Genomic DNA, 24,447 nt, shown 5'->3' on the forward strand with positions numbered 1-24,447 from the left:
ATTTTGAAGGTGGGCAGAGGGTCCCACCATTTCTCCATCCAAAAAGTAAAAATAAAAATAAAAAAAAAAGGAAAGAAAAAGCGAATAAAGGGCAAAAAAGACAAAATGAAACCGACATTTCAAGATTCCCTTGTCCCAATAATACCATTACTTCACTCTCCTAATTACCTCTAAGGGTAATTTTTCACTTTTTTTTTTCAAAAAATAAAATCCACGTCATCCGCTCATGTTATTTTACCATTTTACCCTTCCCCTTTTTTCTGGTAATTTTTCACTATTTTCAAAAAATAAAATCCACGTCATCCGCTCATGTCCTTTTACCGTTTTACCCTTTCATTGTTGTTGCTTTGTACATGCCTTCGAGGGTACTATTGTCCGCTCGGTGTTCAAGAATGTCTGCTGCTTTTGCTTTTTCACTCTCCCATTTCCTTTGTCCTTCGGTTTCTTTTTATTATAAGGATGTCTTTTTCTTAATTTTGAATTCATTGTGACTGAAATGCCCTTCCCATTTTTCACTTATTACTCTTCGTACCTCTTGGATTTTGTTACACGTAAGTCAATTTGAGCATAATTCAACTATATAAAACCTTATATTTTAATACAAAAATTGAGACGTGTATAGTCTTTTTAGGGTGAATTTATTGCTCGAAACGAAAACCAATATGTTTCTTAGCAGTTAAGGATGAGTTCCAATCCTTACATTTTTTTGATTTATTTGAAAAAAAAAACATACACAAAAAAATAGCTTTCATTATACAAACCGATCTGTATGCAATTTGGTTTTGGAAAACGAGTCAGCTATTGCAAGTCACCTTCTTTTGGGTTTCGTTAGATGAACACGACTCTCCACAATGGTACGATATTGTCCACTTTGAGCATAAGCTCTCATGGCACGCCTAAGTTTAGGGTATGGCTCTGATACCATGTTAGATGAATACGACTCTCCACAATAGTATGATATTGTCCACTTTAAGCATAAGCTCTCATGACGTTGTTTTCGGCTTTTCAAAATACCTCATGTCAATGGAGATAATATTAATTGATTATAAACCCATGATCATTTCCTAAATGAGCTGATGTGGGACTTTCATCCATGATCATTCCCTAAATTAGCCGATGTGTGACTTTCATTCAACAATGATAATCGTTCTCGATTAAATTTAATTTTTTATATGTCCTAAAAACCATTGAAATTCAATTATTTAGTAACGTTTTTTTAAAAAATATTTTTTTTAATAGAGTCAATTTTTATATAAGCACGTTTGAAAATCTAGTAAATTAAAACGTGTTTCGTGTAGTTTCGATAATAATTTTAGAGAATAAAAAATGAAAAAAAAATTTGAATATTTTAAAAACATTACAAATTCAATCCTAGGACAAGATGAAACCCATCGATGGCAGTCTCGTAATTACATGAAAACATTCTACCCTTCTGGTAAAATGGAGCTTAAAAAGAATGAAGGTAGCCCCACAAAAAAACAGTAATTCTTTCCCTCCACTGTACTGAGAATTGTGGTATACAAACACAAGCAGAGCTTCCTCTACTGACACCAAAAAAGTTGCTCTTTCCCTTGCCTCCCTCTTCCTCTTTGCTTCTCTTTTCTTCCATTTTTCTCTTGCATCTCTCTCTGTTGAGGGTTTGTTCTTCTTCTGCAATCGCCATTACCACAGGTGATTCATATCTACGCGTTCTTAATCTCATACACATTTTGTATATCTTTTGAAATGAACCCATGTTTCTGATACCCATTTACTGTTCTTGTGTAGCAGATGCTTGATTCTTGCGTTTAAGTTGTCGCATTCAGCTGGTAGTTATTGAAATTTTTTGTGGTTTTGGTTTTGGTTTATGTTTGATTGTTGTGCATTTTCTTCTGCTTGATTGTTTTTTGTAACTTGTTAGTGTTTGTCGTTTTGAAATGTGTTACTTTTGTTAGGGTTTTGTTGTTGTTGTTCTTATGAGTTACTGTAGTTTGTTCTTTGAATTTTTGTGATGGGAACAGGGAGATTGGGAGTTTGAGAGTCTGAAGGAACGAAATGTCGTCGAGAGGAGGGTCGGATCAGCCTCCTCCATTGCAGAGGAGGATCACGAGGACACAGACGACGGGGAATTTCGGCGAGTCGGCGTTCGACAGTGAAGTTGTACCGTCATCGCTCAAGGAGATTGCGCCAATTCTTCGTGTGGCTAATGAGGTCGAGTCGAGCAATCCCAGAGTTGCGTATCTATGTAAGTTTGAACTAATGTTGTACCGTTAGTAGGATGTTATCTTGGTATATATAGCGTTCTTAGATGAACTCGATCGTAAATAAGTACTTTGATGCTTATGTCGAGGAATATATGTTTTTCTTCTTGATTTCTGTTTGATAACAAGCTTCAACACGATCCGATTTCTGTATTTTGGACATTGGTTCCAGTAAAGTGCTTGCTTATATCCATACCAAATAGATTGTGGGTCCATTCTATGTAGACACTGTAACGGTCCAAGCCCACCGCTAGCAAATATTGTCCTCTTCGAGCTTTCCCTCAAGGTTTTAAAAACGCGTCTACTAGGGAGAGGTTTCCACACCCTTATAAATGATACTTTGTTCTCCTCTCCAACCGATGTGGGATCTCACAGACACAATACCAGCTTACACTGTTGGGCTGCACTAGCAAGTTTACTTGGTGCTTTTACCTTGTGCTAGTGTCTCCTTTGTACGACCGAATTGTGATTCTAGGTTTCTAGCAAGCTGCTCGATTTGCGCAAGTCTCCATACTTGAAATCGATAATTGTTGTCACTCCATAATGTTTACTTGCTAGCTTTCTAAAGTTGAATATCTGAGGCATTGACTTAACTTCGAACCGTGATCTATCTAACTGGTTTTAGACCAGGATATTATTCTGGTTTAGTGACATTTGTGCTTGATGTAGTTCTCAATGTTCATAATGGCAACCTTGATCGTCAAAATATGCGTTGAAACTTATTAAGCGTCGTTTTAAGGGACTCAAATCAAATGTATGGACGATTGAGTATGGGGATATTTTTTATTTCAATTTGGAAGGGCATGAAAAAATAAGTCAATATGATATGAACCAAAGCATCAATCATGCGAGGTAAACTTCAAGGAAGATCTGAAGAAAATGTTGTTCAAATTAGCACAAGATGTTTCTTTATTGTATTTTAAGGCTTTTATTTACTTTAAGGTTATATTTACATAGTGGCTAATTATGACGTAAATTATGAAGGTTACAACTCTTGAAATGTCTCATGGAAGGTTAAGAGTTTTCATTTTGAGGCTATATAAAGTCATATATGTTATCTTTGTAAACTAGACTTGGAAAATGTAGTAAAACGAGCATTTGTGCTTTCCTTTAGCCAAGAACTAAGTTTCTTTGCAATTCTATGTAGTTTAGGTTGCATGTTTAGAATCATTCAAGCTCGATATGATTAATCTTGCTTGTGGAATGATTCGAATCTCAAACAAGTGATATTGCGATGAGATATTTGAGCTTTTCTGGTTTCTCAAAGTTTTTGATTGTTAATCTATATATTTTATCAATTGTAGGTCGGTTCTATGCATTTGAGAAAGCACATAAGTTAGATCCAACTTCTAGTGGGCGTGGTGTTCGGCAATTTAAAACTGCTCTACTTCAACGGCTCGAAAGGGTTAGCTTTCTCTTCTTATGTTCTTCTTTTCAAATAAAAAACACTTCTAATGAGTAGTTTGGATCTATATTCTTGCTTTTACTTATTTTGAAGGGAGTGAGATTATTAGTTTCCAGATTTGTAGTCTATTTTGAATGCAAAGAATGCCACCAGGAGGTCTAATTCTCTAACAGCCCAAGCCCGCTAGCAGATATTGTCTTTTTTGGGCTTTCCCTATTGGATTTCCCCTCAAGATTTTAAAACGCGTCTGTTAGGGAGAGATTTCCACACTCTTATTAGGAATGTCTCGTTCCCCTCTCCAACCAACGTGGGGTCTCACAAATTCTGTATTTAATTTGAGGTGCAAAAGGTCAATTCGACCCCAAGACTTGTAAATAAGAAGTAGCATTCCTGCCATTGGACCATGAACTCACCTTGAGGTCCTTTTTTAGTCAAGTTATTATTTTTTGTTGGAATCTGTAGAACCGTGGAGGTCGGTCAGGAGTAGCTTGGGTTCAGTCAGGAACATGTCTTATTTCTGTCGATTGAAGGCCCTTTTTGTAGTTTGCCTCCCATTTTTTTCGCGCTCGCCCTTGTACGCTTTCATTTCTTCACAATGAAAACTCGGTTATTCATGAACGGAGTAGATACGTTAGCTGTCTCCTGGAGCTGGCTTTTGGGATGGCAAAGCCTCCCTAGGGATTAATGGGAATTGGCCATGAGTTAATTGTTGCTATATCCTTTGCGCTTGCTAATTCAATTCATTCATTTACTTTATTGTTCTTTGGCTGCAGGAGAATGATCCAACCTTAATGGGAAGAGTAAAGAAAAGTGATGCCCGTGAAATGCAGAGCTACTATCAACATTATTATAAAAAGTACATCCAAGCTTTGCAAAGTGCTGCTGATAAAGCCGATCGGTATGTTTTTTTCGTTAGCTTGTGGTATTTTAGTTAACTATTTCCATTTTTATTCAATTTGATTATCTACTCTATGCACGAGAAGATTGGACGCAAAGGGAAATTGGGTTTTGAAGAGAAAAAGGAGAATTTGCAGGCGTTGCTTGGGATTGGTCGTGATTAAGATGAAGTTATTAATATTACTACTTTTTCTTATGTTCTTTTAGATTGTTTTTATGTGAATATTTGTGTATATTGGTTTTGTGAGATCCCACGTTGGTTGGAGAGGGAAACGAAGCATTCCTTATAAGGGTGCGGAAACCTCTCCCTAGCAGACGTGTTTTAAAATCGTGAGGCTGACGATGATACGTAACGGACTAAAAAAGACAATATCTGCTAGTGGTAAGCTTGGATTGTTACAAATGGTATTAGAGCCAGACACCTAGCGGTGTGCCTCCGAGGACGCAGGCCCCTAAGGGGGGTGTGGATGGATTGTGAGATCCCAGGTCGGTTGGAGAGAGGAACAAAACATTCCTTATAAGGGTGTAGAAACCTCTCCCTAGCAGACGCGTTATAAAATCGTGAGGCTAATGACGATACGTAACAGGCCAAAGTGGACAATGTCTACTAGCGGTGAGCTTGGGCTATTACAAATGGTATCAGAGCTAGACACCGGGCGTGTGCCTGCGAGGACACTGGCCTCTAAGGGGGATGGATTGTGAGATCTCACATCGGTTGGAGAGGGGAACGAAACATTCTTTATAAGGGTGTTGAAACCTCTCCCTAGTAGACGCGCTTTAAAACCGTGAGGCTGACGGCGACACGTAATGAGCCAAAGCAGATATACAAATTATTATACTCGAAATATCCCCAACAGCCCACTTTAACTCACTTATGTAAAATCTCCTAGGCCTCTTGGTCTTAAAAACTGATGTATCTTTCCTATATTTGCTTGTTTGAATGGAGCACTAACCTTTCCTTTTTCTGCATATTCAGTGCTCAGCTTACCAAGGCCTATCAAACTGCTAATGTACTCTTTGAAGTTTTGAAGGCCGTTAACATGACTCAGTCCATTGAAGTTGATCGTGAGGTTACTCTATCACCAACTTTAAAGTCAATGCCTGAATCTCAGTTATCATCTTCTATATTTTTACAATATCTTTAAAATCCCTTTTATTTTTCTTATAGATTTTGGAAGCACAAGATAAAGTTGCAGAGAAAACACAGATCTTTCTCCCATATAATATTCTTCCTCTTGATCCTGATAGTGCAAGTCAGACGATTATGAGATACCATGAGGTTCGGTATTAGTTTGATATTATCTGCTAGTTGTCTTCGTGAAAGAAGAGACATTTGTCGATAAGCTTATGCTTGTTTTCTGATTAAATTTGCTGAAAAATCACTGCAGATCCAAGCTTCGGTTATTGCGCTTCGTAACATTAGGGGCCTTATTTGGCCAACTGATCACAAGAGGAAAGATGGCGAAGATATCTTGGATTGGCTCCAAGCAATGTTTGGGTTTCAGGTAACAGAATTAGCTGAGTTTTTTTTTTTATTCTTTTATTTATTTTGATGCAACAAATTGAGCCATATGTTTTGAAGTGTTAACTTGAATGCAGGAAGGCAATGTGGCAAATCAAAGGGAGCACCTTATACTATTACTTGCAAATGTACACATTCGGCAGTTTCCGAAGTCAGATCAGCAGCCCAAGGTCAGTAATTTGCCGCAAATATATGGAGTATTCTAAATAAATCCTTAGATAATAGGTAACGAGATAAGATAAGTCTAAATAAATCTCTAATTACTAGGTAACAATATATATAAGATTAACTACTTCTCTTATTTACTGGAAAAGGTTAGCACCTTTAGATGACAACATTCGACAATATAGAGCCTCCTAAGTGCAGCCAAATGAGAAAAGAACTCGAGCTTTTTTGGGATGCTAACGTCCTAAAGCTTAGTAAGGAAAAGAGGAAGGATAGCAAGATTTACCAGAGAAAGATCTAGAAAGCCCAAAAGACCAAACGTGGTTGTTCCTCACCTTGGTGACCGACAAAATGAAGAACACTCGAATATCTTTGTGTTCAATAGGGCATTCTTTAATGGAAATTCTGTACGTGCATTAGAAAAGATGATGAAGGAAATGAGAATCGAACGATCTTTTGATCAAGGAAGGTCTATGGAATGGAATGACTTTGACTATCGATTCATCTAAACCACCATATTTTCAATCTTTATTAATGGAAGGCCAAGAGGGGGAATTCCATGATAATATTTGTGTCCTCCCCTCTAAAGGTTCAGTGATTAATGCTCAAAACTTGCCCCTTGAGTTTGTGGAGAATTGGAGCAAGGCTATGTAGGCGCAACATTCTTCATTTTCTGGAAATAAATGGTAATTTGACAAATGATATGGTTCCCAACAAATCATTTCTCAACCAAACAACAATCCTCAGCTTACAACAAATAGATGAATCAAGCCTACGCGTCTCAAAAGTTACCTTTGTACTTATCTACAGTCATCTACTTTCGGATGGAAATACCTTCTGCTCCGCTGTCAGTCACGTTTGCCATGTTACCATGCTAATCATCTACAGTCATCTCTTATATGTTCTTATTCATTGTATAGCTGGATGAACGTGCTGTGACTGAAGTAATGAAGAAGCTTTTCAAGAACTACAAAAAATGGTGCAAGTATTTGGATCGTAAAAGTAGTCTTTGGTACGTTCTTATTTTCGTGTCATTCTTGTACCTCTCGTAAGTTAGTAATATTAATAAGACATTATCCATACACCATTTCATATGTTTCGGTTTCTGACACTTCAGGTTACCTACAATACAACAGGAAGTGCAACAAAGGAAACTTCTATACATGGCTTTATATCTTCTAATTTGGGGAGAAGCCGCAAATTTGAGATTCATGCCCGAGTGTCTTTGTTATATATACCATCATGTATGCCTCAGTACTCCATTCTTTTACTTTTTTGGTAGAATATCTCTCGTACATGGTGTTGCGGTGATTGATATTTCGATGTATTTGCCTCATAATGCATCTAGGAGTTGTTATTTAAAGTTTCTATTTTTGGTTGTTCCTTGAAGATGGCGTTCGAGTTATATGGCATTCTAGCTGGGAATATCAGCCCTATGACAGGAGAGAATGTCAAGCCAGCTTATGGTGGGGAAAATGAAGCTTTTTTGCATAAAGTTGTGACTCCCATTTATCAAGTGATTGCAAAGGTTTTTGTGACACTAATTCATTCATTTATTTTTATGCTTGTTCTAATTGAAATGTTAGTAAGGCCTTTATCATTTCGATAATATCACCATTTTTCAACGTTCCAGGAAGCTGCAAGGAGCAAACAAGGGAAATCAAAACATTCCCAGTGGAGGAATTATGATGATTTAAATGAATATTTCTGGTAACTTTTCGTTGTGGTATCTTTTTCTCAAATCAATAGGCCACATATTTTTTGTGATTAGGCCATATGATATCTGTTCTATAACTGTAGGTCAATCGATTGTTTCCGTCTAGGGTGGCCAATGCGTGCAGATGCGGACTTCTTTCGCCTTCCGCACGATCAAATTCATGCAGACAGAAGTGGGGTGAGTTATTTCCTTTTGAACTGGGATTTCCTTTGTTATGTCTAACTCTAACGACCCAGATCCACCGCTAGTAGATATTGTCCTCTTTGGACTTTCCCTTTCGGGTTTTCTCTCAAAGCTTTAAAACACGTCTGCTAGGGGAAGATTTTCACACCCTTAGTTTTGTTCTCCTCCCCAACCAATGTGGGACATCACACTAACACTTCGCCCTCGTTCTCTGACACACTCTTCTAAGCATCTGTTGCAAGTGTTCATGAAAATTGTACCTAGTGGATCCTTTTTCTCTCACTCGATTAAATAAGTTGTATTATTAGTTGGAATCCCATATATAGTTTTACCTTTTTTTCTTTACATAACTATTCCTGTCTGTATGAGTGAATTGTTGAAGATTGTTGGGAGGGAGTCCCAGATTGGCTAATTTAGGGAATGATCATGGGTTTATAAGCAAGGAATACATCTCCATTGGTATGAGGGCTTTTGGGGAAGCCCAAAGCAAAACCATGAGAGCTTATGCTCAAAGTGGACAATATCATCTCCATTGGTATGAGTCGGGTTCCTAACATGAATGACTTCTATATTCTAATCTTTACGTTGATTCACTAGGAAGTAATGTTTCGTACTTCCGTTGGGACTTTCTATTATAATTGTTCGTATCGAAGTGTAAAGTATAGACAAGAACTTTGTACTTGGTAATGTTGTAAAAATATACTGCAACTGTCTTACAGTTAGTGAGCTCGACTTGTTTTTGGCTGTTATATCCAGGAGAACAAGGCTCTTTCGAAAGATCGATGGGTGGGGAAAGTTAATTTTGTTGAAATAAGGTCATATTGGCATATTTTCAGAAGCTTTGATCGTATGTGGAGCTTCTTTATACTTAGCTTGCAGGTTGGTCAGTGTTTTTCTTTAATGTTTACACACTTGGATGTTGTTGACAAATAATATTTACTTTCGGTTTCGAACTTTTTTTTCCTCAGGCGATGATAATTGTAGCCTGGAATGGCTCTGGGCAACCAAGTGCAATCTTTAATGTTGATGTGTTCATGAAAGTTTTAAGTGTCTTCATTACTGCTGCCATACTGAAGCTTTGTCAAGGTTGGTAAACTCTATCTTTCTTTGTGTGGATCAATGAGTTTTTGAAGTTACTGTTATGCCCCTGTCGAAGTTTGTATTTTACTCGAATGACAACAACATGGAGGAGCGGAGCGGAGGGTAGGGAGTAATCTAGGAGTTAGGGAGGAGTAATGCTGAAAATTGAAATGAGAATTGGAGGTTTAGTTTCTTAGATACTTACAAGAAATTACCATTTCTTTTCGAGGAGGATTTTGATTTTGAAAAAGAGAATAGGCGCTCTCTGAAGATCGAGAGAAGCTTTGGGGAGAGTAAAAATGCCCATGTAATTAATTGTAGTGATCAAACCTATCGGTAGCAGATATTGTCCCCTTTAGGCTTTCCTTTTTGGGCTTCCCCACAAGGTTCTAAAACGCGTTTACTAGGTAGAGGTTTTCACATCCTTATAAAGAATGTTTTGTTTTCCTCTCCAACTGATGTGGGATCTCAGAATCAACTCCTTTGGGGACCTAACGTCCTTGCTGGCACACTGCTCGGTGCTTGTCTCTGATACCATTTGTAACAACCCAAGCTTATCGCTAGCAGATATTGTTCTTTTTGAGCTTTCTATTTCGAGCATCTCCTCAAAATTTTAAAACGCGTCTACTAGAGGAGTGGTTTCCTCATACGTATAAGGAATGTTTCGTTCCCCTCTCCAACCGATGTGAGATCTCACAATCCACTCCTTTGGGGACTCAATGACCTCGTTGGCACGCCGCTCGGTGCTTGGCTCTGATACCATTTGTAACAACCCAAACTTACCGCTAGGAGATATAGTCCTTTTTGGGCTTTCTGTTTTGAGCATTCCCTCAAGGTTTTAAAACGTGTCTACTAGGGAGAGGTTTCCATATACGTATAAGAAATTCTTCGTTCCCCTCTCCAACCAATGTGAGATCTCACCATTTCACTAATTCATTAGTAATATACATAGCCTTCTTATATAGGAGAAAGAATCCATGCATAAAAGGAAAGAATCAGAACTGATTACTTCCAATTATCATATTTACAACCAACACTCCTCAAGCTGGTTTAAATATATCTTCCATTGTTGGTTTTCCATTCATTCTATCGAACTGAACTTTTGGAAGTCCTGTAGTCGATACATTACCCGTTGCTGTGTACTTGAGAGACATGGGATACATATCGTATCAGTTTCAATTTTGCATGCGGAAAAGAAATGATTGTTGGCAATGTACGTGAAGCAGCTAGTGTACGAAGTTATAAGTTATATGTTATTAACTACCATTGGTTTCCTCTCCTCCTTGTTGGTGTTTAATAATGAGCTATTTATAGAGATTCCTGTTATGTATCTCGAACAAAATACTTATTCTCAGCGTCCTTTACATGTTTCTGCAGCTGTTCTTGATGTAATTCTTAGTTGGAAAGCCCACCGGAGCATGTCGTTTTATGTCAAGTTGAGATATATCTTAAAGGTGGTTTCCGCTGCTGCGTGGGTGGTAATTCTTCCTGTGACATATGCTTATAGCTGGGAAAATCCATCTGGGTTTGCTCAAACTATCAAAGGCTGGTTTGGTGGCAACACTTCAAATTCACCCTCCTTGTTTATCTTGGCTATTGTGATCTATTTGTCTCCGAATATGCTAGCGGGTTTATTCTTTTTATTCCCTTTTATTCGTCGGTTTCTTGAGAGATCCAACTACAGAATTGTGATGCTCGTAATGTGGTGGTCACAGGTAGAATGAAAGCTATGGTGTTATTTTGAATTTTCCTGTTTGACGATATCAGTTTCTCATCGTATTTTCATTGGAATTTGCAGCCTCGACTTTATGTTGGCAGAGGAATGCATGAAAGTACATTTTCTCTTGTCAAGTAAGTCTTCACTATTTTAAAAAATCGAAAATCTTGCTTCGATTTCCTCCCATTCTAATCAATCTCGTTTCGAACTTTTAGGTATACATTATTCTGGGTGCTTCTTATTGCAACCAAGTTGACATTCAGTTATTATATAGAGGTGTTGTTTTCTCCTCTACTTAGCTTGTGCCTCTTTATAAACTGTCAGCTCATTATGCTTAATTTCTTTGACTGCTCCCTCTTTGATGCTACAACTTTACCCGGTCATTGTAGCACGAACAGCATACCATCGCTTATTTTCGCTTATTCTTTTGCTTCTCTTGACAGATAAAGCCTCTAGTAGGTCCAACAAAAGCAATCATGAGCGTTCGAATAACTGTCTTCCAATGGCATGAGTTTTTTCCTCAAGGTGGGTGTCGTAATTATATGCAAAGGAGTTGTTCTTTCAAACTTCGACGTTCTAATGTGTTTTTATTTCTCTGCAGCTAAAAACAATATTGGTGTTGTCATTGCACTCTGGGCTCCCATTATTCTTGTATGCATTTTGTCCATTCTGACAAGACTTTTTTTTTTCTCATTTTTTGCTTTGTCTTGTTTTTTTTTTGTCGTAATTAGTTTGAATTTTGTTTCAGGTTTATTTTATGGATGCCCAGATTTGGTATGCCATATTTTCCACATTATTTGGTGGTATTTATGGTGCATTTCGTCGCCTCGGAGAGGTTTGTATAGCTGTTTTAAGGCTTATTTTTTCCCTTATCTTTTCTTACATTAAAGAAAACCGCTTAAGGGCAGGGAAAGAGACCGCCGGTACGATGGTGAGGAATCACGAGTCTCCACAATAGTATGATATTGTCCACCTTGAGCATAAGCTCTTATGGCTTTGCTTTCGGCCTCATACCAATGGAGACGTATTTCTTACCTATAAACCCATGATCATTCCCTAAATTAGCCTATGTGGGACTCCCTCCCAACAATCCTCAACAATCTTCCCCTCGAACAAAGTTCACTATATAGCCTCCCCTAAGACCTATGGAGCCCTCGAACAGCCTCCCCTTAATCAAGGCTCGACTCCTTCTTTGGAGTTCTCAAACAAAGTACACCCTTTATTAGACACTTGAGTCACTTTTGACTACACCTTCGAGGCTCTCAACTTCTTTGTTCCACATTTGGTAGAAAAGGATATCATAGACATTTGAATACATGATCTCATGCTCTCAACCATGTTAACTCACCACTAAACCCAAACACTTAAGTTAATGGTAACGTTAAATTACTTTTAACATCATCCCCAAGTAGAAATTGTAATCTACACTGCATTTTGATGTGTTCTTTCCTTACTGCTGGTTAAGGAATTTGTTTTATTCTTTCAGATTCGTACGTTGGGAATGCTCAGGTCTCGTTTCGAGTCTCTGCCTGGAGCTTTTAATGCCTGTTTGATTCCAGAGGAACAGGGCGAAACCAAGAAGAAAGGACTGAAGGCTACTTTTGCCCGAAACTTCTCAGTCGTTAGTATTGTCTTCTTTAACCTCTAGTTTTTCAATTCTTTTCTTTGTTCCTAACTTAACAAGCCATTTGTTTTTCAAATTTGGCTATCCTGTAGATTTCATCTAACAAGGAGAAAGAGGGTGCAAAATTTGCTCAGCTGTGGAATAAAATAATCAGCAGTTTTCGAGAGGAAGATCTTATCAGTAATAGGTATTCTTATAAGATTAAGCTCATAATGGGTTCGAGTTGTTACTGACTCTATCTCGGTTAGCACGTTGTTTGCTTAAGCTACTATATATCTCAGGGAAATGGACCTTTTGCTCGTTCCTTATTGGGCAGACACGGAGTTAGGCCTTATGCAGTGGCCTCCGTTTCTTCTTGCTAGTAAGGTGTGTTCCGCTTATCTATCTATTTTCTTTTTTGACGTCGGTCGTGGAAAAATGCATTTGGATTTATGACCATGACGTGTTATTGCTCTTTGTTTAGATTCCAATAGCATTAGACATGGCTAAAGATAGCAACGGAAAGGACCGGGAGCTGAAAAAGCGAATCAATGCTGACAGCTACATGTCGAGTGCTATTCGTGAATGTTATGCCTCATTTAAGAAGATCATCAAGCTTTTAGTTCAAGGTGTTCGTGAGAAAGAGTAAGTCTTTAGTTCGACATATGATTTCGTTAAGGAATGTAACGAAATACATATATATACAAGTCGATATCAGCTTGTTTCTCATTGCTCACTTTTTGGTATCCTATTTTTAATCCCAGTTTTTGAATTTTACCAGGGTAATAAATTATATATTTACTGAGGTGGACAAACACATAGAAGAGAATACCTTAATAAGTGAGTTCAAGATGAGTGCTCTACCAAAGCTGTATGATCGTTTTGTCAAGCTTACAAAGTATTTGGTAATGTTTAATAAATACTTTTGTTTATCTATTTTGATTCATTGGGTTCTGTGCAATCTAGCTGAGCGATATCTTCGAATCGCAGTTGGATAACAGGCAGGAGGACAAGGATGCTGTGGTGATTTTATTTCAGGACATGCTTGAAGATGTAACAAGAGATATCATGATTGAGGATCCTATTCCCAGGTGTTATATCTAAATTTTGAGATGTCCCAGAAAAGAATAGCCTCTAAATATATACCTAAATTTTGAGATGTCCCAGAAAAGAATAGCCTCTAAATATATAAAGTATCTTACATGGAAACTTTAAATAGTTTGCTCGAAACACTCGATGGAGGATATTCGCACGGAGGAAAGACTTCATTGGATCTATTTGCGTCCACTGGAGCCATAAAGTTTCCCGTTGATCAGACAGAAGCGTGGCAGGAAAAGGTCGGTGCTGATTTTGAAACATTCATGGTTCTTTTTTTTTCTTTTGCCTGGTGGAAGGTGTTGAGGATTGTTGGGAGGGAGTCCCACGTTGGCTAATTTAAGGAATGATTATGTTTATAAGTAAGGAATACATCTTCATTGGTATGAGGCCTTTTGGGGAAACCAAAAACAAAGCCGTGAGAGCTTATGCTCAAAGTGGACAATATCATACCGTTGTGGAGATTCGTGAGATTCCTAACATGGTATCACAGCCATGCCCTTAACTTAGTCATGTCAATAGAATCTTCAAGTGTCGAACAAAAAGGTCGTGAGTCTCGAAGGTGTAGTCAAAAGTGACTAAATTGTCGAACAAAGGGTGTACTTTGTTCAAAGACTCTAGAGAAGGAGTTGAGCCTCGATTAAGGGGAGGCTATTCGAGGGCTCCATAGGCCTTTGAGGAGGCTCTATGTTGTATTTTGTTCGAAGGGAGGATTGTTGAGGATTGTTGGGAGGGAGTCCGACGTTGACTAATTTAAGGAATGATCATGAGTTTATAAGTAAGGAATACATCTCCATTGGTACGAGGCCTTTTGGGGAAACCAAAAACAAACCCATGAGAGCTTATGCTCAAAGTGGACAATATCATACCATTATGGAGATTCGTGATTTCTAACCGAAGGAGCATACGAGGCATGCTTCCCTCTCTTCAATGTAAACAGTTGCTTGAAAAATGAACGTACTTTATTGATAAAGGATTTCCCGAGATACAAAAATATACAACGACAAGAAAATGGAAGAAAATCAACATCGTAAGTCTAGTGGGTATTTCCTAAAGTTTTGGTGAGAAAAAAGAATAAGAGTTTGGGTAAATTTTTTTTGATCTCAACTAGTTAAAACATATATTTTCGACTAAAAGGTAAAAGTTTGAATCTGTGGACTAGCTTATGCCATGACGTTTAATGGACATACTTCTATGTTCAGATTAAACGACTCTATCTGTTGCTTACGACCAAGGAATCTGCCATGGATGTACCGTCCAACTTAGAAGCAAGAAGGCGAATCTCTTTCTTTTCGAATTCATTGTTTATGGATATGCCTGCAGCACCTAAAGTCCGGAACATGCTTTCGTTCTCGTAAGCCTTATTCCTTTTTTAATTTGTTTCTTCCTTTTAGCCTTTCACTTCATTTTGTTCTGATTTGATTTGTGACACTGTGACATTAAATTTAGTGTTCTAACTCCATACTACACGGAGGAGGTTCTATTTTCATTGCATGATCTAGAAGAGCGAAATGAAGATGGCGTTTCGATTCTTTTCTACCTACAAAAGATATATCCAGGTTTCTTTTTTGTATTGGTACACTCGAACTTGTGTCGTTATACTCGTGTTCTATTTTCTTTGACGAACAAATTGTTTGTATATCTTTAGACGAATGGAAGAACTTCCTTGAACGACAGAAATGCAATAACGAAGAGGAATTAAAGGAAGTGAGTGAGCTGGAGGAAGAACTTCGACTCTGGGCGTCCTACAGAGGCCAAACGTTAACTAAAACGGGTTTTTCCTCGCTCCCTTTATCAGCTGCATTTCATTTATCCCTCCTTATAAAACGTTGTTCTACATCTAACTCCGTGTTTTATCGAAACTCAGTTCGAGGAATGATGTATTACCGAAAGGCTTTAGAGCTTCAAGCTTTTCTTGATACTGCTGAGGATCAAGGTACTCCTTTTCGAACGCATCGTCTTTTATATCTAAGTTCTAAAATTTGTATTTTGATTCTAAATTCAATGTTATTCTTTTTAAGATCTAATGGAGGGTTACAAGGCGGTCGAGTTGAACTCAGAAGAAAGTTCTAAGGGTGATAGATCATTATGGGCACATTGTCAAAGCAATATCTGACATGAAATTTACCTTTGTGGTATCATGTCAACAGTATGGTATTCAAAAGCAATCCGGTGACGCTCGTGCCCAGGATATTTTGAAACTAATGACAAAGTACGGGACTATTTCGATAATAAAACTTTATTCGGAAGCCATTTCATAAAAGAAAATAATAATGGCGATGGTTATACTTCTGGATTCGGATTGTGGTTCATGGCGTTGTATATTTATTGTAGGTATCCATCGCTTCGAGTGGCGTACATCGACGAGGTAGAAGAACCTAGTAAAGACAAATCCAAGAAAAACCAGAAGACATATTATTCATCTCTTGTCAAGGCAGCTTCTCCCAAATCTATAAATGCTTCAGATCATGTACAATTGGATGAGGTATTGGTTAAAATAAGTGTGGTTATAGTTGTTCTTTACCTTCCCTTGTTCTTTTCTTTTTTTTCTCTTTTGTGCCTAGGTCACCATATGAACATTACCAGCCTGACATCTCGGAATGTCGAAGTTATTAGCTTCTAATCGAACGTGTGTGCGTCAGTTGACAAATCGGGTCCAAAAGTCGGTTGACTAATTGGGTTGTCAACTGACACGGGACGACAATTAAATAATTTCAGTCTGGTCGTTCCGTGTAATCAAACACTCTTCCGAAAGTATAAATTACCAAATTAGCAACATTCAAGTGGTATGTGTTGAGGATTATTGGGAGTGAGTTCTACATTGGCTAATTTTAGGAATGATCATGGGTTTATAAGTGAGGAATACTATCTCCATTAGTACGAGGCTTTTTGGGGAAGCCCAAAGCAAAGCCATGAGAGCTTATGCTCAAAGTGGACAATATCATACCATTGTGGAGAGTTGTTATTCCTAACATGGTATCAGAGTCATGCCCTAGAATCCTCAAATATCGAACAAAGAATTGTGAGCCTCGAAGGTGTAGTCAAAAGTGACTAAAGTATCGAACAAAGGGTTTACTTTGTTCAAGGGCTCCAGAGAAAGGAGTCGAGCCTCAATTAAGGGGAGGCTATTCAGGCTTAGTGGACAATATCATACTATTGTGGAGAGTCGTGATTCCTAACAGTGTTGTCCATGCATTTATCCTTTCTCTTTGCCAATTTTAGCTTCTTATTGAAGTTTCTATTGGCTTTTTACACTGATTATTCCAGAAGAACACACAGAAACTTCTAAACTATTTAAAATTAGTTGTCACTCAATATGAGCCCATGGTCAATACCGTCTAAAATGCTTGTCTGGATGTTGTATGAAATTCAAGCGGTGCTTTCTGCCACAGTTCCTGTGAGATCCCACATCGGTTGAGGAGAAGAACGAAGCACTCTTTATAAGGGTGTGGAAACCTCTCCCTAGCAGACACGTTTTAAATACCTTGAGGGGAAGCCTGGAAGGGAAAGCCCAAAGAGAATAATATATGCTAGTGGTGGGCTTGAGCTATTACAAATCATATGTGAGCTAGACATCGGGCGATGTGTCAGTGAGGAGGCTGAGCCCCTAAGGGGGTGGACACAAGGTGGTGTGCCAGAAAGGACATTGGGCTCCGAATGAGGATGTATTGGGGGGTCCCACATCGATTGGAGAAGGGAACGAGTGCCAGCGAGGACGCTGGGCCCCAAAGTGGGGTGGATTATGAGATCCCCACATCGGTTTGAGAGGAGAACGAATCATTCTTTATAAAGGTGTGGAAACCTCTCCCTAGCAGACGCATTTTAAAAACCTTGAGGGGAAGCTCGAAAGGGAAAGCCCAAAGAGAACTTGTTGGGCCCCAAAGGGGTGTGGATTGTGAGATTTCACATCGATTAGGGAGGAGAACGAAGCATTCTTTATTAGGGTGTGGAAACCTCTCCCTAGAAAACACGTTTTAAAAACCTTGAGAGGAAGCTCGAAAGCGAAAACTCAAAGAGAACTCGTTGGGCTCTGGAGGGGGTGGATTGTGAGATCCCACATCGATTGGTGAGGAGAACAAAACATTCTTTATAAAGGTGTGGAAACCTCTCCCTAGCCAATACATTTTTAAAACCTTGAGAGAAAGCCCAAAGAGGACAATATCTGATAGCGGTGGGCTTGAACCGTTACACTTCCACTTTTCAAGGCTGAAACTTATTTATTTAGTATTAAAACGTTACGGTTCCTAAGGTAACTTAGTTTATACGATGATCCTCGGGTTAACTAAGAGAACATCCCTTTATGTGGCTCAATACAATCATCAAAACTGTTCCATCAGATGAATTTTCAATGCTAATTACAAACCATTTGTCCTACAAAATTTGCATACAGATTATTTATCAGATAAAGCTCCCGGGTCCTGCAATCTTGGGTGAGGGAAAGCCAGAAAATCAGAACCACGCAATAATATTTACCCGTGGCGAAGGCTTGCAAACAATAGACATGAATCAGGTATATTAAGTCGAGTCGAGTCGAACGTAATGGATTTGTTCGTCCCATATTATTTTCCGGGTTACTTATATTGTTATTTGTTAGGATAATTACATGGAAGAAGCATTGAAGATGAGGAACTTGTTGCAAGAGTTTCTTAAAAAGCATGATGGTATAAGATACCCCTCTATTCTTGGACTTAGAGAGCATATATTTACTGGAAGGTAAATTTTCTCTCTCTCCCTCTCTCTCTCTCTCCTGATCCTTTATTTTTATCTATTTTGCCTCTCATGGCCAGTTTTGTGCTTTCTTCATTGTTCTTGTTTCTGGATGCAGTGTTTCGTCGCTTGCTTGGTTCATGTCTAATCAAGAAACGAGTTTTGTTACGATCGGTCAGAGACTTTTGGCGAATCCTCTCAAGTAAGTAGTCATCTCTAATGATTAAGTGCTTGAAAAGGAATTTTTGGTTCCCCTCTCCAATCAATGTGGGATCTCACAATCCACCCGCTTGGGGGCTAGTGTCCTCGCTGACACACCGCCCGGTGTGTGGCTCTGATATCATTTGTAACAGCCCAAGCCCACCACTAGCAGATATTTTCCTTTTTGGGTTTTTCTTTATGAGCTTCCCCTACACACCATTCGGTGTCTGGCTCTAGTACTATTTGTAACAGCCCAACCCCACTGCTAGCATATATTGTCCTTTTTGAGTTTTCCCTCACAATCCACCCCCCTTGGGGGCTAGTGTCCTCAATGACACACTGCCCGGTGTCTGGCTCTGATATCATTTGTAACAGCTCAAGCTTGCTGCTAACAAATATTGTCATTTTTGGGGTTTTCTTTATGGGCTTCCCTTACACACCGCCCGATGTCTGGCTCTGGTACTATTTGTAACAACCCAAGCCCACCACTAGCAGATATTGTCCTTTTTGGGTTTTCCCTCACAATCCACCCCCTTGGGAGCTAGTGTCCTCGCTGACACACCGCCTGGTGTCTGGCTCTGATACCATTTGTAACGACCCAAGCCCACCGCTAGCAGATATTGTCCTTTTTGGGTTTTCCCTTAGGGCTTCCCCTACACACTGCCCGGTGTCTAGCTCTGGTACCATTTGTAACAGCCCAAGCCTACCGCTAGCAGATATTGTCCTTTTTGGGTTTTCCCTTATGGGCTTCCCCTCAAGGTTTTAAAACGCGTCTACTAGGGGAGAAGTTTCCATACTCTTATGAGAAATGCTTCGTTCTCTTCTCCAACCAATGTGGGATCTCACAATCCACCCCCCTTGGGGGCCAGCATCCTCGCTAACACACCGCCCGGTGTCTAGCTCTGATACCATTAGTAACAGCCCAAGCCCACCGCTGGCCGATATTGTCTTTTTTGGGTTTTCCCTTCTGGGCTTTCCCTCAAGGTTTTAAAACGCGTCTGCTAGGGAGAGGTTTCCACATCCTTATAAGGAATACTTCGTTCTTCTCTCCAACCAACGCGGGATCTCACAAACGATGTCCGTTTAGATTTAGAAGTCACATACAATTGGCACTACAATATGCCATTACTCAATCCTTTGAAGTAACAAATATTAGAGTAATTATAAATTAGGACCAAATAGTGTTCGGAGGAAACTATGACACTTAAAGTCGAGACTTTTGGGGGATCGTGTCTCACTATTGTCGTATGTCGATTCAAAATTAAGTATAGTCCATATATTGGCCACTCCAGATTTTGATTTATTTTTCAAGTCAAGTTCTGTTACATATTTTTTCATCCAAATCTTTATATTCGTTCTTTCTAGAGTTCGTTTCCACTACGGGCATCCAGATGTGTTCGATAGGCTCTTCCACCTAACTCGAGGGGGCGTCAGTAAAGCTTCCAAGGTTATCAATTTGAGTGAAGACATATTTGCTGGTACGCAATGATTTTCGTTTAAAAAAATTTCCTCGATTTCGGCTTTACGAAGTTATTTACATATCTATAAATTTCAGGTTTCAACTCGACTCTTCGTGAAGGCAATGTCACTCATCACGAGTACATACAAGTTGGAAAAGGTCGAGATGTGGGCCTTAATCAGATTTCAATGTTTGAAGCAAAAGTAGCAAACGGGAACGGGGAGCAAACACTAAGTCGAGATATATACCGTCTCGGACACCGATTCGACTTCTTTCGAATGTTATCGTGTTACTTTACGACTATCGGATTCTATTTTAGTACTCTGGTACGAGCCGTGTTCTTTATCTTTTCACCATACTTAAATGCATACTTTTCTTCACTTTATGATGCCTCTTCTTGCAGATAACTGTACTCACAGTATACGTATTCCTTTACGGTCGTCTTTATCTCGTTCTTAGTGGACTCGAGAAAGGTTTGAGTACTCAACCGGCCATTCGAGACAATAAGCCTCTGCAAGTTGCACTTGCTTCTCAATCTTTTGTCCAGATTGGATTTTTGATGGCATTGCCTATGCTGATGGAGATTGGTTTGGAAAGGGGATTCCGTACTGCATTGAGTGAGTTCATATTGATGCAATTACAGCTAGCCCCTGTCTTTTTTACCTTCTCTCTTGGAACAAAGACTCACTATTATGGGAGGACATTACTTCACGGAGGCGCTAAATACAGGCCTACGGGTCGTGGGTTCGTCGTGTTTCATGCCAAGTTTGCTGATAACTACAGGCTCTACTCTCGTAGCCACTTCGTTAAAGGTCTCGAGCTCATGATTCTACTTCTTGTGTACCAGATATTTGGTCATACTTATAGAAGTGCAGTTGCATATGTGTTGATTACTGTATCTATGTGGTTTATGGTCGGTACGTGGTTGTTTGCTCCGTTTCTCTTCAACCCTTCTGGTTTCGAGTGGCAAAAGATCGTCGATGATTGGACGGATTGGAATAAATGGATAAGTAATCGTGGTGGCATTGGTGTTCCACCGGAAAAAAGTTGGGAATCGTGGTGGGAGGAAGAACAAGAGCATTTACGACACTCGGGAATGCGCGGTTTGGTAGCTGAGATATTGTTAGCTTCTCGATTCTTTATCTATCAGTATGGTTTGGTCTATCATCTTAGCATTACGCAGCGCGTAAATACGAAAAGTTTTCTGGTAAATCGACCATTTTATGTTCTATTCAGCTTCTTTGTGTTTAAAACAATATGAATATCATAATTATTTCTTCTTTATGATCACAGGTTTATGGCATATCATGGCTGGTGATCGTTCTAGTTCTGTTTGTAATGAAGGTGAGTTGATTTGTGGTGGAAACTTGTATTTTCCATTATAGAAAAAATGAAATTTATACTTGTTTAGGATTTCATTATTAACATATAGCAAATATGTTGTCCACCTAGTCATACAACGTGATTTTCCCGACTTTTTTACGTGAGATCCCACGTTAGTTGGAAAGGGAACGGAGCATTCCTTATAAGGGTGTGGAAACCTCTTCCTAGAAGATGCGTTTTAAAACCGTGAGGTTGATGACGATACATAACGGGCTTAGATAGACATTGTATGCTAGGGGTGGGCTTGGGTTGTTATAAATGGTATCAAAGGAAGACACTGGGCGGTGTGCCAGCGAGGACGCTGGGACCCCAAGGGGGTGGATTGTGAGATCTCACATCGATTGGAGAGGGGAACGAAACATTTCTTATAAGGGTGTGTGGAAACCTCTCTCTAGAAGACACGTTTTAAAACTGCAAGGCTGACGACGATATGTAACAAGCCAAAACGTACAAAATCTACTAGTGGTGGGCTTAGGTTGTTACAAATGGTATCAGAGCTAGACACCGGGCGGTGTGTCAGCGAGGACATTTTGGGCATCCAAGGGGGTGGATTGTGAGATCCCACGTTGGTTGGAAAGGGGAATGAAGCATTCCTTATAAGAGTGTGAAAACCTCTCCCTAGAAGACACGTTTTAAAACCGTAAGGCTAACGACGATATGTAACGAGCCAAAATAGACAAAATCTACTAGTGGTGGACTTAAGTTGTTACAAATGGTATCAAAGCCAGACACCGGGCGGTGTGCTAGCAAGGACGCTGGCCCCCAAGGGAGGGGGTGGATTGTGAGATCCCACGTCGGTTGGAAAGGAAAACAAAACATTTCTTATAAGGGTGTGAAAACTTCTCCCTAAAAGATGCACTCTAAAACAGTGAGGCTGACGGCGATGCGTAACGGGCCAAAGCGGACAATATCTGCTAGCCCTGGGCTTAGATTAGTACAAATAGTATTAGAGCCAGACACCGGGCCCCCAAGGGGGTGGATTGTGAGATCTCACATTGGTTAGTAAGGGGAACGAAACATTCTTTACAAGGGTGTGGAAATCTTTCCCTAGAAGACGCGTTTTAAATCTGTAAGGTTGACGACGATACATAACGAGCTAAAGCGGATAATATCTGCTAGTATGTAGACACACCCGCATATATCTCACACGGTCCCTTATTTTTGGCTATTAACGTAATCTTTTTCTTTTATTTTTTCCAGACTGTATCAGTTGGAAGGCGAAAATTCAGTGCAGATTTCCAACTCGTGTTCCGTTTGATAAAGGGCTTAATTTTCCTAACGTTCGTCGCGATTCTCGTCACCTTGATCGCTCTTCCTCATATGACCGTGCAGGATATCATTGTTTGCATACTTGCTTTCATGCCAACTGGTTGGGGCATGCTTTTGGTTAGTCCCTAATTTCGTTCTCGAGAACGGAACTTTCTTTACTGAGAAGCAGGTTGTTTTTCTCTCCGTACTTAAAACTGTTGTCTTTCCAGATTGCACAAGCATTGAAACCGCTCGTTCAACGAGCGGGCATCTGGGGCTCCGTAAGGACACTCGCTCGTGGTTACGAGATCATCATGGGTTTGCTTCTGTTCACCCCGGTCGCATTCCTTGCCTGGTTTCCATTTGTTTCAGAATTCCAGACCCGGATGCTCTTCAACCAAGCGTTCAGCAGAGGACTGCAGATTTCTCGTATTCTTGGCGGGCATCGGAAGGATCGATCGTCCCAAAACAAAGACTAAGAACAGTTGATGATGCATTGATAGGCTTGTTCATATGGGTAGGTAGTAGAGTACACTAATAGTTACTTGATGGCTGCAAATATTGGTTTTGTTCATAGTTCATGATAACACGTCCGTTCCCCATACTCAAAATGTAACCTTGCTGGAGTGAACAGTTGAGATATTATTTGTTACCATGTTGCGGGTTCGATCCGTCTCTAACCAGTTTTGCTTTGGGCTTACTTATAAACTCGTGATCATTTCTTAAATTAGCCAACGTGGAACTCCCTCCCAACAGCCCTCCTCAAACGTCGAACAAACAAGTTGTGAGCCTCAAAAGTATAGTCAAAAGTGACTCGAGTGTCGAACAAATGGTGTACTTTGTTCGAGGGCTCCAAAGGAGTTGAGCATCGATTAAGGGAAGGTTGTACTTCAGGGGCTCCAAAGAATGAGTCGAGCCTCAATTAAGGGGAGACTATTTGGGGGCTCCATAGACCTAAGGAGGAGGCTCTACAGTCTACTTTGTTCGAAATTTTAAAAAATTAATAGTTGTGATTGTTCAGGTCATTAGATCATATGAACACTTCTATATGTCGATATAGCTCAATGTTAACAATAAAATTAGGTCTTTTTATGAATCAAACATGTATAACTGTAATGACCCAAATCAACCGCTAGCAGATATTGTTCTCTTTGGGTTTTCCCTTTCGGGCTTATTGTCCTCTTTGGGCTTTCCCTTTCGGGCTTCCTCTCAAGGCTTTAAAACGTGTCTGCTAGGGGAAGGTTTCCACACCCTTATAAAGGGTGATTTGCTCTCCTCTCCAACTAACGTGGGACATCACAATCCACCCCCTTCGGGACCCAGCGTTCTTACTGACACTCGTTTCTTTATCCAATCGATGTGGGACCACCCCCAAATCCACCCCCTCTGCCTCGTGTCTACCCCCTACGGAGAACAGCGAGAAGGCTGACACATCGTCCGGTGACTGACTCTGATACCATTTGTAACCACCTAGGCCCACCGCTAGCAGATATTGTCCTCTTTGGACTTTCCCTTTCGGGCTTCCCCTCAAGGCTTTAAAACGCGTCTACTAAGGAAAGGTTTCCACACCCTTATAAATGGTGGTTTGTTCTTCTCCCCAACCAATTTGGGACATCACAATGGTATCAGAGCCAGACACCGAACGATATGCCAGCCTTCTCGCTGTTCCCCGAAGGGGGTAGACACGAGACAGTGTGCCAGTAAGGACGTTGGGCTCCAAAGGGGGGGTGGATTTGAGGGCGGTCCCACATCGATTGGAGGAAGGAAAGAGTGCCAGCGAGGACGCTGGGCCCCGAAGGGGGGTGGATAGTGATGTTCCACATTG

At 39.9% G+C, this 24,447-nt stretch overlaps 1 protein-coding gene across 1 annotated transcript; it reads left to right on the forward strand.

Annotated features, from left to right (window-relative positions):
- The first annotated feature begins 1,529 nt into the window (after positions 1 to 1,529).
- On the forward strand, positions 1,530 to 23,277 carry LOC111461315 (callose synthase 3-like). The gene is given in 45 exon segments (XM_023104810.1): positions 1,530 to 1,671; positions 1,771 to 1,808; positions 2,001 to 2,224; positions 3,545 to 3,645; positions 4,419 to 4,543; positions 5,519 to 5,612; positions 5,711 to 5,821; positions 5,931 to 6,047; positions 6,142 to 6,234; positions 7,150 to 7,241; positions 7,347 to 7,473; positions 7,620 to 7,757; positions 7,863 to 7,939; positions 8,030 to 8,123; positions 8,886 to 9,008; positions 9,098 to 9,215; positions 10,587 to 10,924; positions 11,008 to 11,060; positions 11,142 to 11,202; positions 11,370 to 11,451; positions 11,528 to 11,577; positions 11,675 to 11,761; positions 12,413 to 12,547; positions 12,643 to 12,737; positions 12,832 to 12,916; positions 13,014 to 13,174; positions 13,311 to 13,434; positions 13,520 to 13,620; positions 13,749 to 13,866; positions 14,827 to 14,978; positions 15,074 to 15,183; positions 15,273 to 15,398; positions 15,492 to 15,560; positions 15,646 to 15,722; positions 15,724 to 15,836; positions 15,959 to 16,109; positions 18,015 to 18,134; positions 18,219 to 18,337; positions 18,450 to 18,533; positions 19,898 to 20,010; positions 20,088 to 20,317; positions 20,395 to 21,198; positions 21,285 to 21,335; positions 22,575 to 22,760; positions 22,853 to 23,277. Coding segments are annotated over 43 exon segments (5,844 nt in total). The 5' UTR covers positions 1,530 to 1,671; positions 1,771 to 1,808; positions 2,001 to 2,034; the 3' UTR covers positions 23,102 to 23,277.
- Positions 23,278 to 24,447: the final 1,170 nt, after the last annotated feature.

This window comes from Cucurbita moschata, unplaced genomic scaffold (assembly GCF_002738365.1).
Source record: "Cucurbita moschata cultivar Rifu unplaced genomic scaffold, Cmos_1.0 Cmo_Scf00025, whole genome shotgun sequence".
Lineage (NCBI taxonomy): Eukaryota > Viridiplantae > Streptophyta > Magnoliopsida > Cucurbitales > Cucurbitaceae > Cucurbita > Cucurbita moschata.